The 23,661-nt window shown below is 43.0% G+C and overlaps 1 protein-coding gene across 4 annotated transcripts in view; it reads left to right on the top strand.

Annotated features, from left to right (window-relative positions):
- The window catches only part of LOX (lysyl oxidase), a 97,966-nt gene that overhangs the window by 44,921 nt on the left and 29,384 nt on the right, over positions 1–23,661 (top strand). For all 4 annotated transcript variants that reach the window (XM_040344169.1, XM_040344152.1, XM_040344177.1 and 1 more), the window contains exon 3: positions 17,347–17,484. In XM_040344169.1, the coding sequence (XP_040200103.1) occupies positions 17,347–17,484 (138 nt within the window). The remainder of the gene's footprint in view (positions 1–17,346; positions 17,485–23,661) is intronic.

Here is a 23,661-nt window from a genome sequence, read left to right as displayed (position 1 = left end):
TGATGTCATCAGAGGGTCGGGGGGTCTCCTCCTGGTGCTTGCACTGGGCCACTTGATGATGCAATGCTGCACACATTCAGTGTGCCAGAGATTGCCTGGCATGTGGGCACTGTGCTTGGCATTGGTCCAAAGCCTCCTAGTGTACATGATGTTAGTATCCCAGAAGGCTTCAAGAAGGGGAAACACACCATTCTTTCCTAAGTTAAAATGATTACGAAGTTCTGATTTTTTTACATGAAAATCACCCTGTAAAAATTCCTCTCTTAGCTCATAATTTCTGCATCACCTCAGTGTGAAAGTGAAAGGCAGATGATCGAATCCTGAAGAAGAACTGTTTGGGCAAAAATCCATATCTGACAAGATCATAGGCATGAAAAAAATTTACAGGAAAAACTCTTGTGTGAGCCTTCAGCCTGATTTTTGTTCAGCTGAGAGGTTATAAACATTGCTATATTCCAGTATGCTTTGTCAAAAGGGCCATAAATGAATGAACAGGAATGTATTTGTGCTCGTTATACAGATCTTATCTCATATTTTATCTGTTCTCAGTGATTGCTTTTGTAACGAGACTCAGCAGTCTAGTTACAAAAGCAATCACTGAGAACAGATGTCATTAACATTCATAGATCTTTAAATCTTCGAAAACTATGAATCAAATCTAAGTTGAATCTTAATAAATCTGGTCAGCCTTACACAAAAAGCAAAGTATATAGATTAAAAATTGTAGAGCATCAAAAATACAAATAAAGCTTCAGCTTGTCAAGAGAGCCAAAAATTATTGGAACCGGATATTGTCACACTAAATGAGAAAGGGCTGAATGCCAAGCATGAAAAATGTAATTTAAATACATTCCTCAGAAGCTGTAATGGATAAAAAATGTATTTTGTGTGCAGCAAATGTGTTTGCAGACCCAGATTTTACCTTATAGCTGTGACATTATCATTGTGCTGTACAAAGCATGTGCAGAGAGCAGAGCTGTGGGAGGAATCCAGCAGGCTCCACCTATCACAGGCTGTCTGTAGAAAACTACAGGAGGGGCAGAGACAAGACCAGCCATCCTGCACAAAGAGAGGGGGTAGCAGTGACTGGTCTTTGTTACAGGAAGCTCCTACATAGAGGAAAATGTTCACACTGTATTACTGCACAAATCCGGAAAATATATACAAAGCACACCAAGATTCAAACAAGAATACAAATACCTCCTTGTTTTGTTTTTTTTTTAGCACAAATTGCTTATTCCAGAGTTAAGTTCTAAGCATCTATTTAAAAAAGTTATCACATAGAGAAATCTTATATTCCTTCTTTGCGCAAAGGATGCAGTTTAATACAACTCAGTTTAATTCAACCTTCCATGCGTGATTACGTGTAATGAGGTCCCAGCTTGGATCACTGCACAGTAATTCATGTTTTAGCAGCAGTTACACAATTTGACATTGCCTACTGGAAGAAGAACGTCAAGCAGTCCTAGCCTCTGATATAATTTTTTTGAATTATTAAAGTGGAACTGATAAGTCCACTATGTGCAGGGAAACTTTCTCCATAATTTGCAAGTCTTGCAAAATATTCACCCCCTTACAACCTATAATTAACATGGATTATTTGAGGATTTGCATCATTTAATTTCCAGAATATGTCCACAACTTTGAAGATGTTTTTTTTTTATTATTATTGTGAAGCAAACAACAAATAGGACAAAATAACAGAAAAAGTCAATGTGCATAACTATTCACCCCCCTAAAGTCAATTCTTTGTAGAGCCATCTTTTGTGGCTATCACAGCTCCAAGTCGCTTTGAATACGTCTCTTTGAGCTTGCCACATCTTACCACTGGGATTTTTGCCCATTCCGCCTTGAAAAACTGCTCCAGCTCCTTCAAGTTGGATGGTTTGCGCTTGTGAACAGCAATCCCTAAGTCTGACCACAGATTTTGTATTGGATTGAGGTCTGGGCTTTGACTAGGCTATTCCAACACATTTACAGGTTTCCTCTTAAACCACTCAAGTGTTGCTTTAGCAGTGTCATTGTCCTGCTGGAAGGTGAACCTCCGTACTAGCCTCAAATTACACACAGAGTGGTACAGGTTTTGCTTAAGAATATCCCTGAATTTAGCACCATCCATCTTTCCCTCAACTCTGGCCAGTTTCCCAGTCCCGATTGCTGAAAAACATCCCCACAGCATAATGCTGCCACCACCATGTTTCAATGGTGTTCTTTGGGTGATGTGATGTGTTGGGTTTGCGCCAGACATAGAGTTTTCTTTAATGGCCGAAAAGTAAAATTTTAGTCTCATCAGACCAGAGCACCTTTCTCCATACATTTTAGGAGTCTCCCACATGCCTTTTCACAAACTCAAAACGTGCCATTTTGTTTTTTGCTGAAAGTAATGGCTTTCTTCTGGCCACGTTGCCATAAAGCCCAACTTTATGGGGCGTACGGCTTATTGTCTTCTGATGTACAGATACTCCAGTCTCTGCTGTGGAACGCTGCAGCTCCTCCTGGGTTACCTTAGATCTCCGTCCTGCCTCTCTGATTAATGCCCTCCTTGCCCGGTCCATGAGTTTTGGTGTGAGGCCATTTAGTTAGGATAGATTTGATGGTTCATATATTAAAAACTTGACGTTCCAACGGAACTAACTATTAAACTAGCTAGACATTGCAATAAGCCTCTAGACCATCACAGGGAGTAGTCAACCAATGATCAAAACATAGTAATACAGCGTTTCAGAATTAATGAAATACACGCTATAGAAAATAGATTAGATGATTAGAATATCCTGTGTACGTGAAGGAGGTTCGGATATAGACTGTCTGAAAGATGGAACTTGCAATGTAATGACTCGACCGGTTTCGCGCGTCTTAAAGCGCTTCTTCCCAGAGTCTCTTAGGTATAGTTTGATATGGTATCAGTAGATTCAAAATCATGAGGATAGAGCATAGAAGAAATTAGTTTCTTATAGAGGCTTAAAAAACTAGGTCCGGGCTGCTGGACACTAGATGAATGCAGATGAACCCTTATGGGCAAACAGATCTCAAATGGAGTATTCAATTGCCAGAAACAAGGGAAGGGGGGCCCACCGTGGCTCCCAAACCTATTGTATTATCCAAATACTCAGAAGTTCATGCCAGGACCTAGGCCTGAAGAGGGGTTGTAGCCCAAAGGCACTATTGGTTCTGGTGGTTAAAGTGGCGGCGAGTGTACTCCAGAAGCCTCCCAGGAAACTTTCATCTTTCAGACAGTCTATGTCCGAACCTCTTTTACGTACACAGGATATTCTAATCATCTAATCTATTTTCTATAGCGTGTATTTCATTTAATTCTGAAACGCTGTATTACTATGTTTTGATCATTGGTTGACTACTCCCTGTGATGGTCTAGACGGCTTATTGCAATGTCTAGCTAGTTTGTTAGTTCCGTTGGAACATCAAGTTTTTAATATATGAACTGTATTTCTATGTTCAATTAAATTTAATTTTAGAGAATTTCTCTTTGTACGACTATATTCTTACCAGCACACTGTGCCTGAAAAGTCCACCAAACTTGCCCCCAGTTTTCCCCTTCTTATCATAGGTACTAGGACGTGGCACCTTTTTATACTATCAAGTATCCACCTGCTCACTACATGTGAGGATACAGTCTCCTTCTCTTTATTCATTAGATTTGATGGTGTTCCTAGGGATCATCAAAGATTTGGATTGAATATTTTTTTTATAACCTAACCCTGACTTGTACTTCTCAGCAACATTGTCCCCTACTTGTTTGGAGAGTTCCTTGGTCTTCATGGCAATGTTTGGTTAGTGGTGCCTCTTGCTTATGTGTTGCAGCCTCTGGGGCCTTTCAAAAAGGTGTGTATATGTAATGACAGATCATGTGACACTTAGATTGTACAGAGGTGGACACCATGACACTAATTATGTGACTTCTGGAGGTAATTGGTTGCACCAGAGCTTTTTATGGGCTTCATAACAAAAGGGGTGAATACTTACGCACATGCCAATTATTTGTTTTTTATTTCTGAAAAATAGTTTTATGTATATATTATTCTAATTTTACTTCACCAATTTAGACTATTGTGCTCTGATTCATTACATATAATTCAGATTAAAAAAACATTGAAAGACTGTAATGTAACAAAATAGGTAAAAAGCCAAGGGGGTGAATACTTTTGCAAGGCACTGTATGCATAGCATATGGCATGCCTACCTGTCAGTGTTCCCTTCTCCAGTGGGGACAGATCCAGCCTCAAGACCTACCCTGCCATTTCTTCTGGGTGCCATGACTCTCCTCTTCACCCATTGATTGGCCACTAATGATGTAATTCCTCATCATGTATGCAGGAGTTGCATCATTCCCAGAACCCGCATCTATTCTTAACATGCTGAGAAGGAGCCGGGATATACATTACACTATGCAGTGTACATTCTGAGAGGAAATTGCTAGAAGCTTAAGGAAATTTTTTTCTTGGGGGGGGCAGTCCTAGCAAGTTTACAAAGTGAAACTTTACTTCCTTAAAGTGTATCAAAAGCCATTTGTTTTTTAGTTTTTGATAGAGTAAAGCTGGCCACACACTGTTTTTATTTTTAGCCAGCGGACAGATTCTTCAATCCACACAAGCTAGGTGCTAGGTGGATGGAGAAATTCCCCTTGCAGCCCTTCAACAGAACACAATCAATCATCTTCTGTTGAGTGGGGACAGTCACACACTGATCAAAATTCAGCTGATTCCTGCTGAACTGGGCAAATTTCAATCAATGTATGGCCAACTTGAGAAAGGATTTGAACCCATGGCAGGTTTTGAAGCTTATTTAAAAATTCATTGCATAATCCCTCCTTAGACACCAGGATGTAAACTTAAGTCCAAAAATGGCCAGCACATCTGGAGAATATTTAAAAAAAAAACAACATTCCACCAATGCTTTGGTCCTTTCACTTCTGAAAAACGCACGGTGTCATGCGGAGTCCTTCAGGGATACCCTCTGTCACCTGTTCTGTTTATTATCTATCTCCGCCCTCTTTTTGAAATCATCAGTAACCAGAAGTTACTTTACCACTCTTATGCAGATGACACACAACTGTATTTTCGCATCTGCAACAGAAAGGATCATTATCTCAGACTAGAAAAATGCCTTACTTTGATAGAAAAAGAGTTGCCTTAAACTCAACGGTTCGAAAACAGAACTTCTCCTGTTTCACGCCAATCGAAAGAATCATCCCGCTACAACATGGACACTGTGAAGCATATGCTTCAGTGTAATTCTCCCTGCTTGTTTTAGTTATATTGTGTGTGTTGGAGGTAAAAAGGGTTCATGTGTTACAGGCTGATTGAGATGTTAATGACCCTTCTTCAGCCAGCTCCCTAGTTCAAATGGTAATTGATTTATTGTGTGTGTGAAGGAGACCGGCCTTACTGTTAACAATGATTAGATAAGTGGTATGTTAATTATTCTGATTGCTTCAGTGTAGTAATTACCTCCACTGATGTCATTATCTAAAGAAATGTGTCTGCATAGTCGGCTCCGACGTGTCTCCTATAATCTGTATGGGAACCCCCACTGTGTGAGGGGGGGCGGAGATTTCATTGTTCCTAACAGGTTGTAACCACATATAAGCTGAGAGTTGTGTCATTAAAGTGTGTTGTTCCAGCAGTAAGCTTGTCTCATGTATGGCTTTTTGGGGCGACTCCAGGAATATTCCTCCTCGTGGAATATTGGGGTGATTTTCGTTATGGGAAGAAGGGACTGTTTGACGGGCATATCATTGTAATACCATTACAATTGGTTGGAAGCAGCGGGATTTTCCCTTCTACTCTCCTTTACACCCGGATTCCAAGCAGACACTGGAAGAACTACTGGAAGTTCGTGGAAGGATTGCTAGCAACAAAACCAAGCGGGTCATCATAGCAGAATTAATGGAGATAGACCAGGAGGACGGGATTGCAGCAACGCCAGCAGTACAAGAGATGGAGACACCAGTGATTCAGGAAGAGGAATCGCCAGCCAACAAGCTAATGAGAGAGAAGCTAGCATGGTTCGGTCCGAACCCAACGGCGGATGTGGTGCTGAAAGTGATGGAGCTACAGGAGGCTAAACAAATAAGAGACGCAGAACTACAGTTAAAACTGGCAGCAGTCCAACAAGCAGCCGCACATTCTCCAAACAGTGAGTACAGCACAGCAGATGCAAGGAAGATTCCGTTTAGCGCTTTTAAAGCTTTTGATGAAAAGGACTGCGAGATTGATAACTACCTGGCAGATTTTGAGCGACAATGTAACCTGCACCGAATAGCTAGAAGAGAGTGGGTTGCAATATTGTCAGGCAAAGCTTCTGATGCTTTCCGGACCGTGCCAGATCAGGATATCCATAGCTACGCCCGGGTTAAAGAAGTGCTCCTGGCTCGTTATGCAGTAACCCCAGAGTCCCACCGACAGAAGTTCAGGGACTCACGCAAAACCACGAAAGACTCTTACGCGGAATGGGCATGCCAGTTATCCCTGTCGGCCTCTAACTGGGTTAACAGCAGCCAGGCCACCACCGCAGAGGACATTTTGCAACTAATGCTCCTGGAGCAATTTAACAATCACATCCAGACGGACGTCAAAGACTGGGTGAGAGATCACAGGCCCATGACTCTACCAGAGGCCGCGAAGTTGGCGGATGAATATGCGGATACTCGCAAGACAAACCAGGTCACACCACGGGTACAACCTCCACGACCAACGGCGCCCTCACACCCACCAGCCGCTAGATACCAACCTCCTAACAGACCGATGACATCTAGCCCTCGCTATCCACGCCAGGAGGACAACAAACAACGCTGCTTCCGGTGCAAACAGCTGGGTCACTTCAAGCAGAATTGCCCCATGAATGACAACACCAGGTCAAATTGGTCTCAACCTGGGTACCGCCCACCAGCAGCAGCCCATTGTGTAGACTCGGCTTGGGATCTCCAGGAGCTGGGTCAGGAAGAACCATTGGACACCCTTTACGAAGTCCTCACGGTACAATCTGTTATTACGGGACAACAGGGAACACCATTGTCAGCTGGTCATGGGCGACAGCCATGAGCCGGAGGGGCCCTGGAGGGAGCTGGGCAGAAAGAGGCACCGCCGGCTACCCCCCAAGAAGAAGAGGTCCTGGAAGCCGTATAACAAGCTGACCTGGGAGAAGAAGAAGTGACTGGAGGAGAGGGAGTCGCAGAGGGCGTCCCAGATGCGGGCCGAGATGTTCGCCAAGGGCCCACCGGTGGCCCCTTACACCACCACCCAGTTCCTGATGATGAAGGACCATGTGGAGAGCCTGCAGGACATGAGCAAGCAGGATCTGATCCGTGAGTACATAGAGCTGGAGGAGTGCATAAGCCGCATGGAGGAGGAGAACAACCACCTGAGGTCACAGCAGGCTGACCCCCCCAGGCTCCATGAACTGGAGATGGAGCTGGAGAAGCTCAAAGAGGAGAACCGGCGGCTGCGGAGGGAGCAGAGGGTGGCTGACCCAATGGGGCACTGATCCCCCCCCCCCGGACTCTGAGCACCAGTGCTACAGCATTTCAACAAATATAACTTTTTCTTTTTATGAATCTCCTGTGATTGTCACTTCAGAGCCATAACCTGCCCCCTCCCATAGTGGGACACCTAGATGGCGGCGCACAGACCCATTCGCCATCTTCACACTGACTTCTGGTGACTCTGCAGATTCCACAAAGACTTGGGGACTGAACGGCGTGTGATCTGACGACCCGGTGGCATACCTGAGTCTGAAACAGTTGCCAAGGGAGGTCAGTCACGCCAAACGGAGTTAACATCGGACTAAAAGCTCTGAACCCGTCAACCCTACTGGACCAGGGAAGGTCCAACCGGGTTTGCCGGAGCAGGGAGAAGAAGGGGGCCATTGTGAAGCATATGCTTCAGTGTAATTCTCCCTGCTTGTTTTAGTTATATTGTGTGTGTTAGAGGTAAAAAGGGTTCATGCGTTACAGGCTGATTGAGATGTTAATGACCCTTCTTCAGCCAGCTCCCTAGTTCAAATGGTAATTTATTTATTGTGTGTGTGAAGGAGACCGGCCTTACTGTTTGCAATGATTAGATAAGTGGTATGTTAATTATTCTGATTGCTTCAGTGTAGTAATTACCTCCACTGATGTCATTATCTAAAGAAATGTGTCTGCATAGTCGGCTCCGACGTGTCTCCTATAATCTGTATGGGAACCCCCACTGTGTGAGGGGGGGCGGAGATTTCATTGTTCCTAACAGGTTGTAACCACATATAAGCTGAGAGTTGTGTCATTAAAGTGTGTTGTTCCAGCAGTAAGCTTGTCTCATGTATGGCTTTTTGGGGCGACTCCAGGAATATTCCTCCTCGTGGAATATTGGGGTGATTTTCGTTATGGGAAGAAGGGACTGTTTGACGGGGATATCATTGTAATACCGTCACAGACACCCCAGCCCATTCTGGGTAAAACCATCACCCCTAGCACCAAAGTCAAAAGTCTCTGAGTCATTTTTGACACCCACATGACAATGGATGCACAAATAGGGTCAGTAGTCGGTGGATCGCACATTCTGCTGCGCCTACTACGCAGACTCACTCTCTTTATCCCAAAAGAAGACATAGCAGTCGTGGTGGTAACAATTATCAACTCTAGACTGGACTATGCAAATGCCCTTTATCTCGGACTCCCTAAATACCAAATCACTCGTCTGCAAGTCATTCAAAATACGGCCGCTCGACTTGTGACTGGGAAAAAAACATGGGAACCAATCTCACCTTCACTAAGATCCCTTCATTGGTTACCAGTAAAAGACAGAATCACTTTCAAGGCACTCTGTCTAACACATAAGTATGTTCAAGGAAATGCCCCCCAATATCTATGCGAAAAACTAAAAGCTCACAACCCCAATCGCGTTTTGCGATCCACAAACCAAAATCTACTCCAGATACCCAAAGCCAGATACAATGGATATGGATACTAAGCGCCCAGAGGCGATTCAGTTTGCATGCGTTGCGCTATACAATTTTTTCACTCACTTTGGAGATACGCAGATAACCTTTATTAGGTTTGTCACCTTGATAAGTGAAATTGTGTGTTCCAGAAACATTGGCGGGATGCTGTTTTTTTTTTTTTGTTGTTGATGCTTGAATCAAACAGCTTCGAAAGGATATTTTCCAGATGTGCTGGTCATTTTTGGACTTTAAAGTGGTTGCAAAGGCAGAAGTTTTTTTTATCTTAATGCATTCTATGCATTAAGATAAAAAGCCTTCTGTGTGCAGCAGCTCCCCTCAGCCCCTCTAATACTTACCTGAGCCCCATCTCGATCCAACAATGTTGTAAGAGTGTCCTGGATGCCCAGAACTCCCCCATCTCATAGGCTGAGACAGCAGCATGGCGTCATTGGCTCCCGCTGCTATCAATCAAAGACGGTCATCCAATGAGGAGAGAAAGGAGGCAGGGCCACGGCTCCTTGTCTGAATGGACAGAGGGAGCTACAGCTTGGCTCGGGTGCCCCCAAGCTGCTTGCTGTGGGGCACTGAACAGGAGCGACGGGCAACAAAGTGGGACCCCGAGAAGAGGAGGATCTGGGCTACTCTGTGCAAAACCACTGCACAGAGCAGGTACGTATAACATATTTGTTATATTTGTTATTTTTAACAACAACAAAAAACAAGACTTTATTATCACTAAGTTTTATGTCTGCCTGTGTGCCAGCTATAAAAATGTAACCTGTTTATTGTTGTCACTTAGACTGAAATCCCCAAAATTTCCCCACAGGGAATAGAGGTGAAAGCTTGTTCCTTTTTGTGACGACCATCTAAGTGAGGAATTTCTTTACCACCCAGCCTTCCCTGTACCACCCCAGGCTGCACTGTATCACCCAGCCTGCCCTGTACCACCCCAAACAGCTCTATACCACCCCAGCCTGCCCTGTACCCCCCCAAACAGCCCTGTGCCACCCCAGCCTGCCCTGTACCACCCAGCCTGCCCCGGTGCCACCACAGCCTGCCCTGTACCACCCCAGCCTGGCCTGTACCACCCCAAACTTTCCCATGCCACCCCAACTTGCCCTGTGCCACCCTAACTTGCCCTGTACCACCCCAACCTTTCCCATGCCATCCCAAGTTGCCCTATGCCACCCTAACTTGCACTATACCACCCCAACCTGCCCTGTGCCACCCTAACTTGCCCTATACCACCCCAACCTGCCCTATGCAACCCTAACTTGCCCTATACCACCCCAAACTACCCTATATCACCCCAAAATGCCCTATACCACCTTAACCTGTCCTATACCACCCCACTACACCAACCTGCCACTATACCACCCTAACCTGCCACTATACTGCCCTATACTATCATTTACAGGGGCTGGTTTGGGGTGCGCCCCATGCCTGTGCGCTGCCTGCTTGGTGCTGGGCAGCCTAGACAGAGGGGGGTGACACCATGTTTTACCGCACCGGGTGACACCAACCCTAGTGACGCCACTGATAACACATTAATCTTGGTGCCTGTGAAGGAATCCCCCCTGCTTTTGACTACGTGTGCACTTGTTGTCATGCACAAATATGCCCTCCCCTGGTTCATTTTACCTTGTGAGCTGCCAAAAAGATGTACATTTATGATAGTCTGAGTGCGTGATCATTTGGGGATAGATATAATCGTTATTTTTTGACTACCTGACTTAAAGATACACTTTACTGAATACTAAAATTAGACCTTAAAATACATTCTCTTAGTGATCTTTCACATGCACAAAAGTCTTATTTTTGAAAGTGTCAGTACTAAGATTGGATTCATACCTGCAATGGACCTTTTCTTATTGGTTCCTAGACCTGTGAAGGTATGTTTTGGGCGTGCATTTATATGTACAGGAATTATGGCTTATAACCCTTCCTATAAACACTAGGCGTCCCCAGTAAAATAACATAGAACAATAGCATAATATAGTTAAGATATCATAAGAGTTAGTAGAATCACCAAGTCTCAGTTTTAAAGTTTACAAAGCCATCCACAACTCGGCCTCCAGCTACATCACTAGCCTAGTCTCAAAACCTACTTGTTCCCTCCGTTCCTCCCAAGACCTCCTGCTCTCTAGTTCCCTCGTCACCTCCTCCCATGCTTGCCTCCAGGACTTTTCCAGAGCCTCTCCAATCCTATTGAACTCCCTACCCCAATTTGTACGACTATCTCCTACTCTGCTTGCTTTTGGACAATCCCTGAAAACTCTTCTCTTCAGAGAAGCCTATCCTACCCGCACCTAACAACTGCATTTTTATTTTCTCCATCAGATCATCCCCCAAAGTTATTACCTTTTGTATCACTTGACCCTCCTTCCTAGATTGTAAACTCTAATGAGCAGGGACCTCTGATTTCTCCTGTATTGAATTGTATTGTAACTGTACTGTCTGCCTTTATGTTGTTAAGCGATGCGCAAACTTTTGACGCTATACAAATCCTGTATAATAATAATATTAACCACTTAAGGACCGGACCAATATGCTGCTAAATGACCCAAGGGGTTTTTACAATTCGGCACTGCATCGCTTTAACAGACAATTGCGCAGTCGTGCGACATAGCTCCGAAACAAAATTCACGTCCTTTTCTTCCCACAAATAGAGCTTTCTTTTGGTGGTATTTGATCGCCTCTGCGATTATTTTTTTTGCGATATATACAAAAATAGAGCGACATTTTTGAAAAAAAATCTATATTTTTTACTTTTTGTTATAAGAAAAATCAAATAAACTACATTTTTAGTGAAACATTTAGGCCAAAATGTATTCAGCCACATGTCTTTAGTAAAAAAATAAAAAAATAAAATAAAATCGCAATAAAAAAAATATAGCTACCTAGCGGGAACAGCGACACTAATACAGCGATCAGAAAAATGATCGCTTAGTGACACTGGCAATAGGGAGTGAAATGGTTAACTAGGGCGGTGATCAAGGGGTTAAAACTTTATTAGGGGGGGTATGGGGGCTACCCTGAACCTAACACTAACTGCCTGTCACACTGACACTAAATGCAGTGATCAGTACATATATGATCACTGCATTCAGTGACACTGTGACAGGGGGAGGTGATCGGGGGGGGGGGGGTTAATGTGCCTATGTGTAGTGTGTGTCAGTGTAGTGTCGGTGTGACTTACTGTACTCAGTGGCGGTTGAAAATACCGCCGAAAGGAGAGATCACATCACTTCCTCCTCTTGTGTTTACACGCAGGGGGAGCGCGCGGATTGGCTGAGAGCGATCCGGAGGGGGCGGACAAAAACAAACAGCCGCCCCCTCATCCCGGATCGCTCGGACAGCCACGGGGACCGCCGCAGGTACCGGGGGGGGTCCCGATCGGACCCCCGACCCATGTCTAGGCAGGGACCTACAGGTACGCCAATGTGCCTGTACGTGCCATTCTGCCGACGTATATGTACATGCGGCGGTCCGGAAGTGGTTAATAATAATAATAGTAATAATAATAAAATAACCTAGCTGCTTTGTATATTTGATAGTGGTCAGGAAGGGAAGTACAGGGTAATCCTGTATATACTGCCTTTCTTGACTATATAAATGGCGGATTTACAATTTAGCAGAGGGAGACATGAATTTAAGGGGGAGGCAAAGACTTAGGCTGCATTCACACCTGAGCGTAGGTCGTTCGGTCGTTTTTTCCGGCGTTTTGTCGCGCGTATTCATGCTTATTTGCACGTTTGCATACAGCGTCGTCCAACGTTTTTGTACTTCGACGTTTTTTATTTTAGCCAATAGGAAAAGTGATCATCTTTTCATCACTTGTTGCTATGTTGGTAGATTGTTTTTATCTTCTGCCTGGGTGAAATGTTCTATTGATTAAAGCGACAAAACGCCCGTACGAAATGCTCGTTGTCGCGCTAGTCGCTTGAATCGAGCGTTTCCATTACTTTCTATGGGAAATGGAAACGCTCAAAAACGCCCAAACCGCCTGATTCGCGCGGGTCCGGAACTTGTTTGAGCTTCAGGCGTTCGGCGTCAGGCGTTTTGGAGTGGAGATGTGAACCATCTTCATAGGGAATAATGTATTTTGTCGCGCTTCGGGCGACAAAACGCTCAGGTGTGAATGCAGCCTTACAATTCTAATTCTAAACAATGTGCTTCCTTTTCCTTTAGAATGTGGGAAGGCATGTCAATCTAATGCCACGTACACACGGTTGTTTTTTGTGATGAAAAAAAACGTCATTTTTTCTCATGTGTTGCCTACACACCATCGTTTTTTCAAAATGCTCTAGCAAAGCATGAAATGCTCTAGCAAAGCACGGTTACGTTCAGCACGTACGGCGGCACTGTTCCATTCAAGCTCGCATCATAACTTGCTTCTGAGCATGCCCGGGTTTAAAAACGTCGTTTTAAACGTCGTTTTAGCCTACACACAGTCATTTTTTATGACACAAAATACGACGTTTTGAAAAATGACATAAAAAATTGAAGCATGCTCGAATGTTTTTTTGGGTCGTTTTTCAGAAGACATAAAACAACATTTTCCCCACACACGGTCATTTTAAATTACGTTTTTAAAAAAAAAAAAATTTTTCATCACAAAAAACGACCGTGTGTACGCGGCATAAGAGCAATTTAAGTGTTAAACCTAGATATCACGCTAATTGTAGTAAAGGAAATATTTAACTGTTAAACTTTGTAAGCTCCCCATGAGAAAAGTCTTACATTTCTGGAAAAACATGACAAATGAGTATAAGATGTGTAAAATAAGCTGGGACCAGCCATAATGTGATAAGCTCTGGTTTACTGCCAGTTTCTTCATAAAAAAAAAAGTAACATTGTTAGTAATACAGCTCCCTATAGACCCAGCACAATTAGATCGTAAGACAGCCTGTGAGCGTTATTAGTCTGGAGAATGCTTGGTATTTGTGTGCATGTTGCTGTTCCTTAGAAGATTAGTCTACTTAGTACTTAACTTTTTCTGGGTTAAAGTCTAAGATCATTATTCAACGTATAGCTACATAGCAGAAAAGGTGAGCTGGACCACATTTAGTTCATTCAGAAATTCTAGTTACTCGACTCCGGTATGTCTGAAGAATAATTACATAACTCTCTGCTTACTTTGGCAACATCTCCTGAAGCAGGAATGTGCAACTGATATATCAGCCCAGACCTAATATACATCCATATCAGTTCTTGCCCTCTAGGAGCTTACAATCTGAAGTCTCTATCTTACACCATACATGCACACTCATATAAGGAGCTAATTTTGACAGGAGCCAATTAACCTACCAGCAAGTCTTTGGAGTGAGTGAGGAAAACATCGCCCAAGGGAAACCCACACAAGTACAAACAGATCATGCAACCTCTACCATGGGTGCTCAACCTGTGGCTCTCCAGCTGTTTCAGAACTACAATTCCCATGAGGCATTGCAAGCTACTGACTGTTACAAGCATGACTCCCAAAGGCAGAGGCATGATGGGACTTGAAGTTCTGCAACAGCTGGAGAGCCACAGGTTGAGCACCCATGCTTCTATGCAGTTAGGGTCCTGACCAATGTTTGAACTGAGGACCCCAGTGAGCCTTTAAAGTGAGCCTTTAAAGGGTTTACAACCACTTTAAAGGCTGCAATGTAAACAAAGAAAAAAAAATGCATATTTTTTTTACCTGCAAAAATAAGTGCTGTTTTTATTTATTTTTACAAAAGGTGAACTTATCCTCAAAGTAAGGGTAAACGGAAAACAGTGAGGCCCCGTTTTGGGGTTTTCTAGTAACAGTTCAGAAAAAGAGGGCTGCGCCAATTATTTTGTTTTAGACTTTTCTTGCTCAAAACCACACATTTAAGAATAATATGTTAAATAAGTGGTCCCACACCCTTTGGCTTGTTGGTGTTATGGCATTTCAGGTACATACCTGGGTAGAGTGTTGACAAGGACTCTGTGTGGCAGTTTTAAGGTATAAGCTAAGAGAAGGGCTGGTGTATCTGATAGCATATCTATGCACAGAAGCCTGTAAAAGAAAAGCATGCATATTTACATTTTTGGCAGCCCATGTCTTCAAACGCTGCCACTTTGCTCATCCCTGGCTGCTGAGAAGTAATGATGACCTGCAGTGGGGAAGCAGGTATTTGACACACCCAGAAGCAGTGGCGGCCGTTGCTCAATTTTTTTGGGGGGGGACGGAAAACTAACGTCACCATTTCCCCCCTTGTGGGAAATGGTCAGGAACGTGGCGATACCCCCCACCACCCTATGGGAGATGGATGGGAATGCGGCAATCGACCCTCCCCCCTTGTGGGAGATGGACAAACAATATTATTAAAGCGGGGGTTCACCCTAAAAAAAAAAAAAATTCTTGGTCTATCATGCCATCCAGCATACTAGCGTCAGCTACAGTATGCCTTTGTTTTATTTTTTTGCGCTATACTTACAGTTTAATCCTTTAGTTTAGTTTCAGACTCCAGCTGGGGAGTAGGCGTTCCTATGAAGAGGGGAACATGATTGACGGCCGGCTATGGCGCATCACGCGTTCCGAAAATAGCCGAAATAGGACTCGGATCTACTGTATACGGCGCCTGCGCAGTCAGCTCCTAGTCTGTGCGCAGGCGCCGTATAGCGCCGTGAACAGCCAAGTCCTACTCCGGCTATTTTCGGAACGCGTGATGCGCCATAGCCGGCCGTCAATCATGTTCCCCTCTTCATAGGAACGCCTACTCCCCGCGGGAGTCTGAAACGAAACTAAAGGATTAAACTGTAAGTACAGCGCAAAAAAAATAAATAAAGGCATACTGTAGCCGACGCTAGTATGCTGGATGGCATGGTACATAGTTGTTTTTTAGGGTGAACCTCCGCTTTAATAACAATTACAATATTAATTTGCTATTGTCTCACAACTGGGTGGGCTCAGGGTGCAGTGCTCTGAGTAATATGTAATATTGCACCAAGGGGTCATTTACCCAGTCGGTGGGTATCAGGGTTGCATCACTCCCCTGTTTATTTTAGTTACACAGCGTGTCACCATCACCCATTCACATTTCCATTTTTCTGGCGAGGACAGATTATCAGGTGATCGCAGCAGTGCCCCCTAGCGTTCAGTATCGATAGCGCAAGAGCCCTTCTATTCTTAGTGCTCTGAGTCCACCTTGTTTTGAAGCCAATTAGAGCCTTAGGCTCTAATCATGTGCAGTGCTTAAAAAAAAAACAATGAAGTCCATGTGTCTGGCACCCTGCATGTAGATTAGAGGTCAGGGGCATGAATTAGGGGGGCACCCTGTATGGACAGGTGGCCACTGCCTAGAATCAAATATCTGCAGCTGTCAGTGAGTAGCAAAACAGTAGAAACTGAAGCCATTATTCCCCAGAAAGGTATACAAGCTCTTCTTTTACAGCATGACCTTGTTTACATTTGATACCGTGTTGACAGGGTCACTTTAATGTCCAGCTGTAGCAAACAGTTTTTTTCTTTATATACAGTAGAGTAGGGTTGCCTGGGTTTCACTGTCTGTGTCCTCATTGATAATGAGGTGATATCCTCTCACTTGTTTTGCCTGGCGCCCATTACCTGAACAGGAAGTGAGGGAAAACCTCCCAAATCGAAACATGAAAACCCATAAAAACCTGCAAGGTGGTTTAAACCAAATTTTGTTATTGCTGTCAGTGTACCCATTGGGGAAAATTTCCACTTCCATTTTCGTTTAAAAAATATCAAATAGAAGGATCGTGAGGACAGATAAAGGTTTTGACTGGAGTTGGGTTGTAAATCCAGGGCTGTTTCTTTCTTATACTGGCACTGGCAAGACATACTGAGGTCGATTTACTAAAGGCAACTAGACTTTGCACTTCACAAAGGAATTTTCACTTTGCAATGGAATGCTTCCTTCGGTGAATGCAATAAAAATTCACTTTGTAAAGAATAATCATGGTTGGATAATGGAAATCAGCATAGCTTTACCTTATTCACTAAGCTCTTGGGAAAATTATCTTTACAAAGTGAAATATGCAACAACACGTTTGCCAATAGCAGTCTGGTGAAATTCAATACTTTCCTGTACTGCTTTGTGCAGTGCCAAACATTGGTTTTGAGAGGAAATGTGCGGTCTTCCTAATATCTGTTGGTTGGATTACCAGTTTGGAACATCTGAAACTTATTTTCCATCATTACCTACATGTATTATTCATTCTGCATATTCACTTCTTTAGCGGTGTTTTCTTGTCCTTTTTGGTCTGTGAATCACACTGAGTCATATACTTTTAGATTATGAAAAAAGCAAGTCTTTAGTTGTAAATGTGTGTCAGACTTTGATTTATACTGAGCACTTCTAAATATTACAATCATTACATAATTCAATCATTTTAATGGAATTTCCTATGGTGTTTTTTTTGTCTCCATAGTTCAGCTTATCGTTCTGATGTCAGAGATTATGACCAGAGAGTGCTTCTGCGCTTTCCTCAGAGAGTGAAGAATCAAGGTACAGCTGACTTCCTTCCCAGCCGACCCCGCTATTCCTGGGAGTGGCACAGCTGTCATCAGTAAGTCCATGCTTTTTTTCCCCATGAAAAAACAAAACAAAAAAACACTACCAATAACTTAAAGCGGGAGTTCACCCAATTCTTTTTTTTTTCTCTTCTCCCCTTAGATTCCTGCTCGTTTTGTCTAGGGGAATCGGCTATTTGTTTTAAAATATGATCCGTACTTACCCGTTTTCGAGATGCATCGTCTCCATCGCTTCCGGGTATGGGTCTTCGGGAGCGGGCGTTCCTCCTTGATTGACAGTCTTCCGAGAGGCTTCCGACGGTCGCATCCATCGCGTCACTCGTAGCCGAAAGAAGCCGAACGTCGGTGCGGCTCTATACTGCGCCTGCGCACCGACGTTCGGCTTCTTTCGGAAAATCGTGACGCGATGGATGCGACCGTCGGAAGCCTCTCGGAAGACTGTCAATCAAGAAGGAACGCCCAGTCCCGCAGCCCATACCCGGAAGCGGCGGAGAAGATGCATCTCGAAAACGGGTAAGTACGGATCATATTTTAAAACAAATTGCCGATTCCCCTAGACAAAACGAGCATGAAGCTAAGGGGAAAAGGTGTTGGCTATGGGTGAACCTCCGCTTTAAATAAAAACAAGCTACTTTATTTGTATTATAAAGGAAACCTTGAAAATATGTCAAAAGGTCCCCTGCCTCATTTAAATTCAATTCAGAAATTCAGTGGACATCTGCTCTGTTTCCATATGAGACTACAGCTTCATGTCACATAGTCATGTCATATAGAGAACCCTCTGAAGCTCCAATGTGTGCAAGCAAGACTGAATTAGGCGTAGCGTGTGAATATATCTAGTGTTAGTAGGCAAGAACTTATAGGCGGCAAAGGTAAAGATTAAACTTTTCTATGAAGAGTTATTGGTAGCATGTTATTTTTTTTCAGCAAAAGTACAGTCATCCTATATAAGCTGAAAAAAATAGAAGTCTTTCGAGCTACCAAAAACAACACACTGGTTACACAAAATTGATAGTATATATACATGTGTACCCAAAGATGCATACAATGATCAGCTGCTGACACTGTTCACAGTCCCATGATGTGCTAAATGATCAAAAAATAAATTAAAAAGTGTCTCGCTAAATAGTGAAACAACACTCAATGTGCAAATAAACCAAAGTGTTCTAATGCCTCGTACACACGTACAGGATTTCCGACGGGAAAAGTTCCCGTCGGAAATCCAGAGGGAGGGGAAAGCCAAGTACCTGCTCGGTTCAGTCTTTCCCCTACACACGGCCAGTTTTCCAAACAGGAAAACTGCGATGGAGCTTTGGCTGGGAATCCTGGCCGTGTGTATGCTCCATCACAGTTTTTCCCATAGGAAAACTGCCAAACACTGCCAGACAAAAGTCCGCCGGATTTCCTGGCGGCAAAAAAGAGAACTGGTTCTCTTTTGTTGGCCGGTGGTCTGAAAAACTGCGAAGAGTATATAGTGATGGAAAATCCAACATTTTTGCGTTGCCCCAGGAACAGGATGGGAAGGTAAATCTTCCATTGTGTAAACCTGTTCAGATGACAACTTTATAAGAATATCCACTTACTTTGGAGAAGATTTCTCTTACTTTCTGGGAAAGGAAAATCTCCCTAAATGGACAGTGAAAAAAAAGTCTTATCACTCACCTATTCAATCCACAACTAAAAAGGAGCCAGCAATAAGACTTAAACGACGTTCCACCCACATTTTGAAGTCCTTGCCATCCAGTAGTAATGTGTTCAGCAATTGCAAATTGGCATATATTTTTTCGGCATCACTTACTTATTCTTTAATTAATTCTCACTTGCTCCTTCATTGCCATGGCCACACGTGTCATTTCCGGCTTTGCAATGTCTCCTGGGAGATGTGTGTAATCAATCACAGGAGACAACAGACATAGATTATCTTCGTAGCCATGACAATAGGGCGGGCACTTCTTCTGTCGCCGCCCGTTGTTATGGCAACAAGATAATCTTCTTGCACTGCAGCCTGTGTATACTGCGCACATGCAAGATTGGGAGGTGCATGCTGGGTAGCAAGCAGCACCATATCCCGGAACAGACTCCTAGTGGTCTTCAAATGCCCACAGTGAAGATGGATGCACTTTGCAAAGAAGAAAACAAATGTGAATACATAAAAAAAATCTGAATTGAACAGCAAATGTATTAACCACACGCATTAAAGTATTTAATGCAGTGTAGCAGAACGGATTAGCAAAAAATAAATCAAAATCTCGGTGGAGCTCTGCTTTAACTGCTTGCCGACCAGCTGCCGCAGATATACGGCGGCAGGTCGGCACGGCTGCACGACATCACGTAGCTATATGTCATCTCGCGAATCAGCCAATAGGGGCGCGTGCCCCTGGTCCCCCCCGCTCGCCCCTGGTCCCGACGCTCATGCCCGTTACAGAGCGGGAACCGGGAGCTGTGTAAACACACAGCTCCCGGTCCAGTCAGGGGGAGAAATGCCTGATCGTCTGTTCATACAATGTATGAACAGCGATCAGTCATTTCCCCAAGTCAGTCCCACCCCCCCTTCAGTTAGAACACACCTAGGGAACATAATTAACCCCTTACTCACCCCCTAGTGTTAACCCCTTCCCTGCCAGTGACATTTTTATAGTAATCAATGCATTTTTATAGCACTGATCGCTATAAAAATGCCAATGGTCCCAAAAATGTGGCAAAAGTGTCCAAAGTGTCTGCCATAAGGTCGTAATAACGATAAAAATCGCTGATCGCCACCATTACTAGTAAAAAAAAAATATTAATAAAAATGCCATAAAACTATACCCTATTTTGTAGACGCTAAAACTTTTGCGCAAACCAATCAATAAACGCTTATTTCGATTTTTTTTACAAAAAAAATATGTAGAAGAATACGTATCAGCCTAAACTGAGGAAAAAAAATGTATTTTTATATATTTTTGGGGATATTTATTACAGCAACAAGTAACAAATATTCATTTTTTTTCAAAATTGTCGCTCTATTTTTGTTTATAGCGCAAAAAATAAAAACCGCAGAGGTGATCAAATACCACCAAAAGAAAGCTCTATTTGTGGAAAAAAAGGACCCCAATTTTGTTTGGGAGCCACGTTGCATGACGCGCAATTGTCAGTTAAAGCGACGCAGTGCCGAATCGCAAAAAGTGGCCCGGTCATTGACCAGCAATATGGTCCGGGGCTTAAGTGGTTAAAGTATATTCAATATATTTTTGGCCACATGTGTCCCATTTGGGAAATTATCTTTCCTTCCTGTCCACAACAGAAAATGAGAGGAAATTTCTCCAAATTGAGGAGAATTATTTCTAGATGCGATTTTAACAACAATTGTGCATTGGATGTGGAGAACTCGCATCCAATTCGCACGAGTGTGAACCCAGCCTCAAAGATTTCCCCCTCTCTCCCTGTTGTTGGTGACAACACAACATTTTGAATTATTGCTTACTTTTCATCCCGGTGACAGAAGTCACAGGTCAAAGAGAGAGTATAAGTCTGCTTTATGGGGACATAGAAAGCAATAAAACACCAACAAAGGCTCCCAACTCTAAACAAAACAAAAGACAAAAAAATTGTCTTTTACGTAAAAGAAGAACGCAATTAAAAATGATTTACTCTAGCTTCCAGTTTCTAAGCTGTTTAGATCTCAAACTACATCCTCTTAATAATTGTGTATGAAATGGAGTAGCGATGATAGCAGTGTTTGTTGTGGTGCTAATATTGTTTTTTTTCACAAACAAAGTGATCAGACTAGCTTAGATATCATAGCATTTAGCAGAGTTCTTCCCTAAGTCATGTATTTCTGTAAATCAATATTCTTGTAACAATACAAAACTTGATTGGAATTTACTGCTGTTTTAAGAGGAATTTCCATCCAATTTTGCTGTGCCTTAAGGGTTTACTTTTGTCAAATCTTTGTCACTCAAGTTTAAAGAAATTCTGTATTTCATCTTGCTATCACAACAGTTTTAGAACAGGAAATTATTAAAATGCTGATCTCTGAAACATCTGGTTTTATTCAGCAAAGTGAAAAGCTGGTGGCTGTACATTTCTTTTTCCCCTTTTGAGATCATGTCTTTGCTATGTTCAAATATTTGATGATGCACATCTATATTTTCAGTTAAATGAACCGTTTCCAGTAAAATAATGACCGGTTGCATTTGCTTTCCACATTCACCCCTGTCTTGTCTGTATTTTAGATCACTGCTCTTTCTTTTTTCCAGCACAGCAGCAGTGAAGTAACTTCATGGCTATTGAGTGATTAATGGCTAAAGTACTACCTACATTCTCTTTCTAGGTATTAATATACTGTAGTTGTTGGCGTATAACACTCACTTTTTTACCCTGAAAATATAGAGTAAACTCTGCCTGCGTGTTATACGCAGGGGCTGTGGAAAGTTTTTTTCCTGAAACTTCCCTCTTAAAGTTAGGGTGCGTGTTATATGCCTGTGCGTGTTATATGCCGATAAATACAGTAATTAGTATTCAGGGCCCCATTTTGCTGTAAGTTTTCACTAAAGTTGCTCACAATAGGTCTTTAGTATCGAAACACTTACCAAACTGTATATTAAAGGGGTTGTAAACCCCCGTGTTTTTTCACTTTAATGCATCCTATGCATTAATGCCGGCTATACACGGTTCGAATTTTCAAAAGAATTTTCTTTTGAAAATCGTATCTAAGAATTTTCAGACGAAATTCGCACCTTTAGTGAGTTGCAGCAACAGCCGATTTTTGTGCGGCAATCAAATTTGAGGAATCGGACATGTTGGAAATGTTTTGAAAAACAAACGATTTTCTAATCAATGATGGGAGAATCGTTCGAGAAATGTAATAGAAAAAAAATGCGCATGTGCAAGAAAAGAAAATTCTCTGAGAGAAAAGAAGATTCCCAGCCACGGAAATTATTTTCTGTAGCATCATGAGGTGAAATCGAAGGCTTGGTCGGCTGAGTTTTTAAAATCAATGGTGGCATCATCGGATCACAAAAAAAAAATGAACTTTTTGATTTTGAAAAAAAAATTGTTCGAAATTCGACCATGTATGGCCTGCTTAAGGTGATAAAACTTCTGGCAGTCACTGGCCCCCCAGCTCCCACGTTTTACTTACCTAAGCCCCGTATTTCCCTTGGCAGAGATGCGCTGTCCCTCTCTGCAAGGGGTCCCAGCTCTTGATTGGATAGATTGATAGCAGAGCAGCCATTGGCTCCCTCAGCTGTCAATCAAATCCAATGAAACGGCGCTGGGGGGACGGGGCTGAGTCCGGCATTTGTGTCCATGGACGCCAAATGCTGGTCTCGGGAGCGTGCCTTACACGGTAACCCCCCCCCCCCCCCCCCCCCCGGGAGAGTGCTTCTCCTAGGGGGTTATCTGATGCGAGGAGGAGCCACGAAAGCCGCCGAGGGACCCCAGAAGAAGAAGTTCGGGACCAATCTGTGCATAACGAACTGAAGGTAATTATGACATGTTTATTATTTAAAAAAACAAAAACAAAGGTTTACAATCACTTTAAAGCAACTTGTTTGCCTAAAAAAGTTTAGCAGGTATCTTCCTAAACAAAATGAACATTTACCTTTCCCGCTGCCAGAATACCATTCCAATGCACAGAAATCCCTGGCTGAAATGTATTCTGAAAATACATGTGATTAGCAATAAAGGTCTTCACACCACTAATATCAATACCATTTAGCAACCAACAGTAGATCATTTTGTAAGGCACTTAAGCCCCTGCACAGTATATCAATCTGTTGGTAAGAATAATTAAAAATGTAAAAAGAGTAAGCACATCACATAACAAAAAATCAGTACCAAGAAGAGAATAATGAGAAGGATAGCTGAGTCAGGAGAATTTTGAGAAAGGGGCTTTTTACCCCCCCCCAAACATTGCTTTTATTCCACTCCTCTCACCTTTCACCAGGGTCTGGCCCAGCTATCCTCATTAGTATATTAGGGGAACTGAATTCCTGTATGTATTTCTGAACATCAGCTGCTATATGACTTGGTGGCGCTCATTGTACATGCATGTCATTTTTTATTGGTTGGAATTAACACTGGAGCTAATACTTATTCTGCATTATGCCTGATGTGATATGATATACAGATACTCCTCATTTAACGACTTACCTGTTTAATGACCACTCAGACTTACGACCAGCTCTCCCAACCCGAACGACGCCTATACAACAATTTTATTGTACAGT

The sequence above is a fragment of the Rana temporaria genome, chromosome 1, assembly GCF_905171775.1.
Source record: "Rana temporaria chromosome 1, aRanTem1.1, whole genome shotgun sequence".
In the NCBI taxonomy this organism is placed as follows: Eukaryota; Metazoa; Chordata; class Amphibia; order Anura; family Ranidae; genus Rana; species Rana temporaria.
Note: the sequence above shows the minus strand (reverse complement) of the source record. Positions and strands in the feature narration are given on the sequence as shown.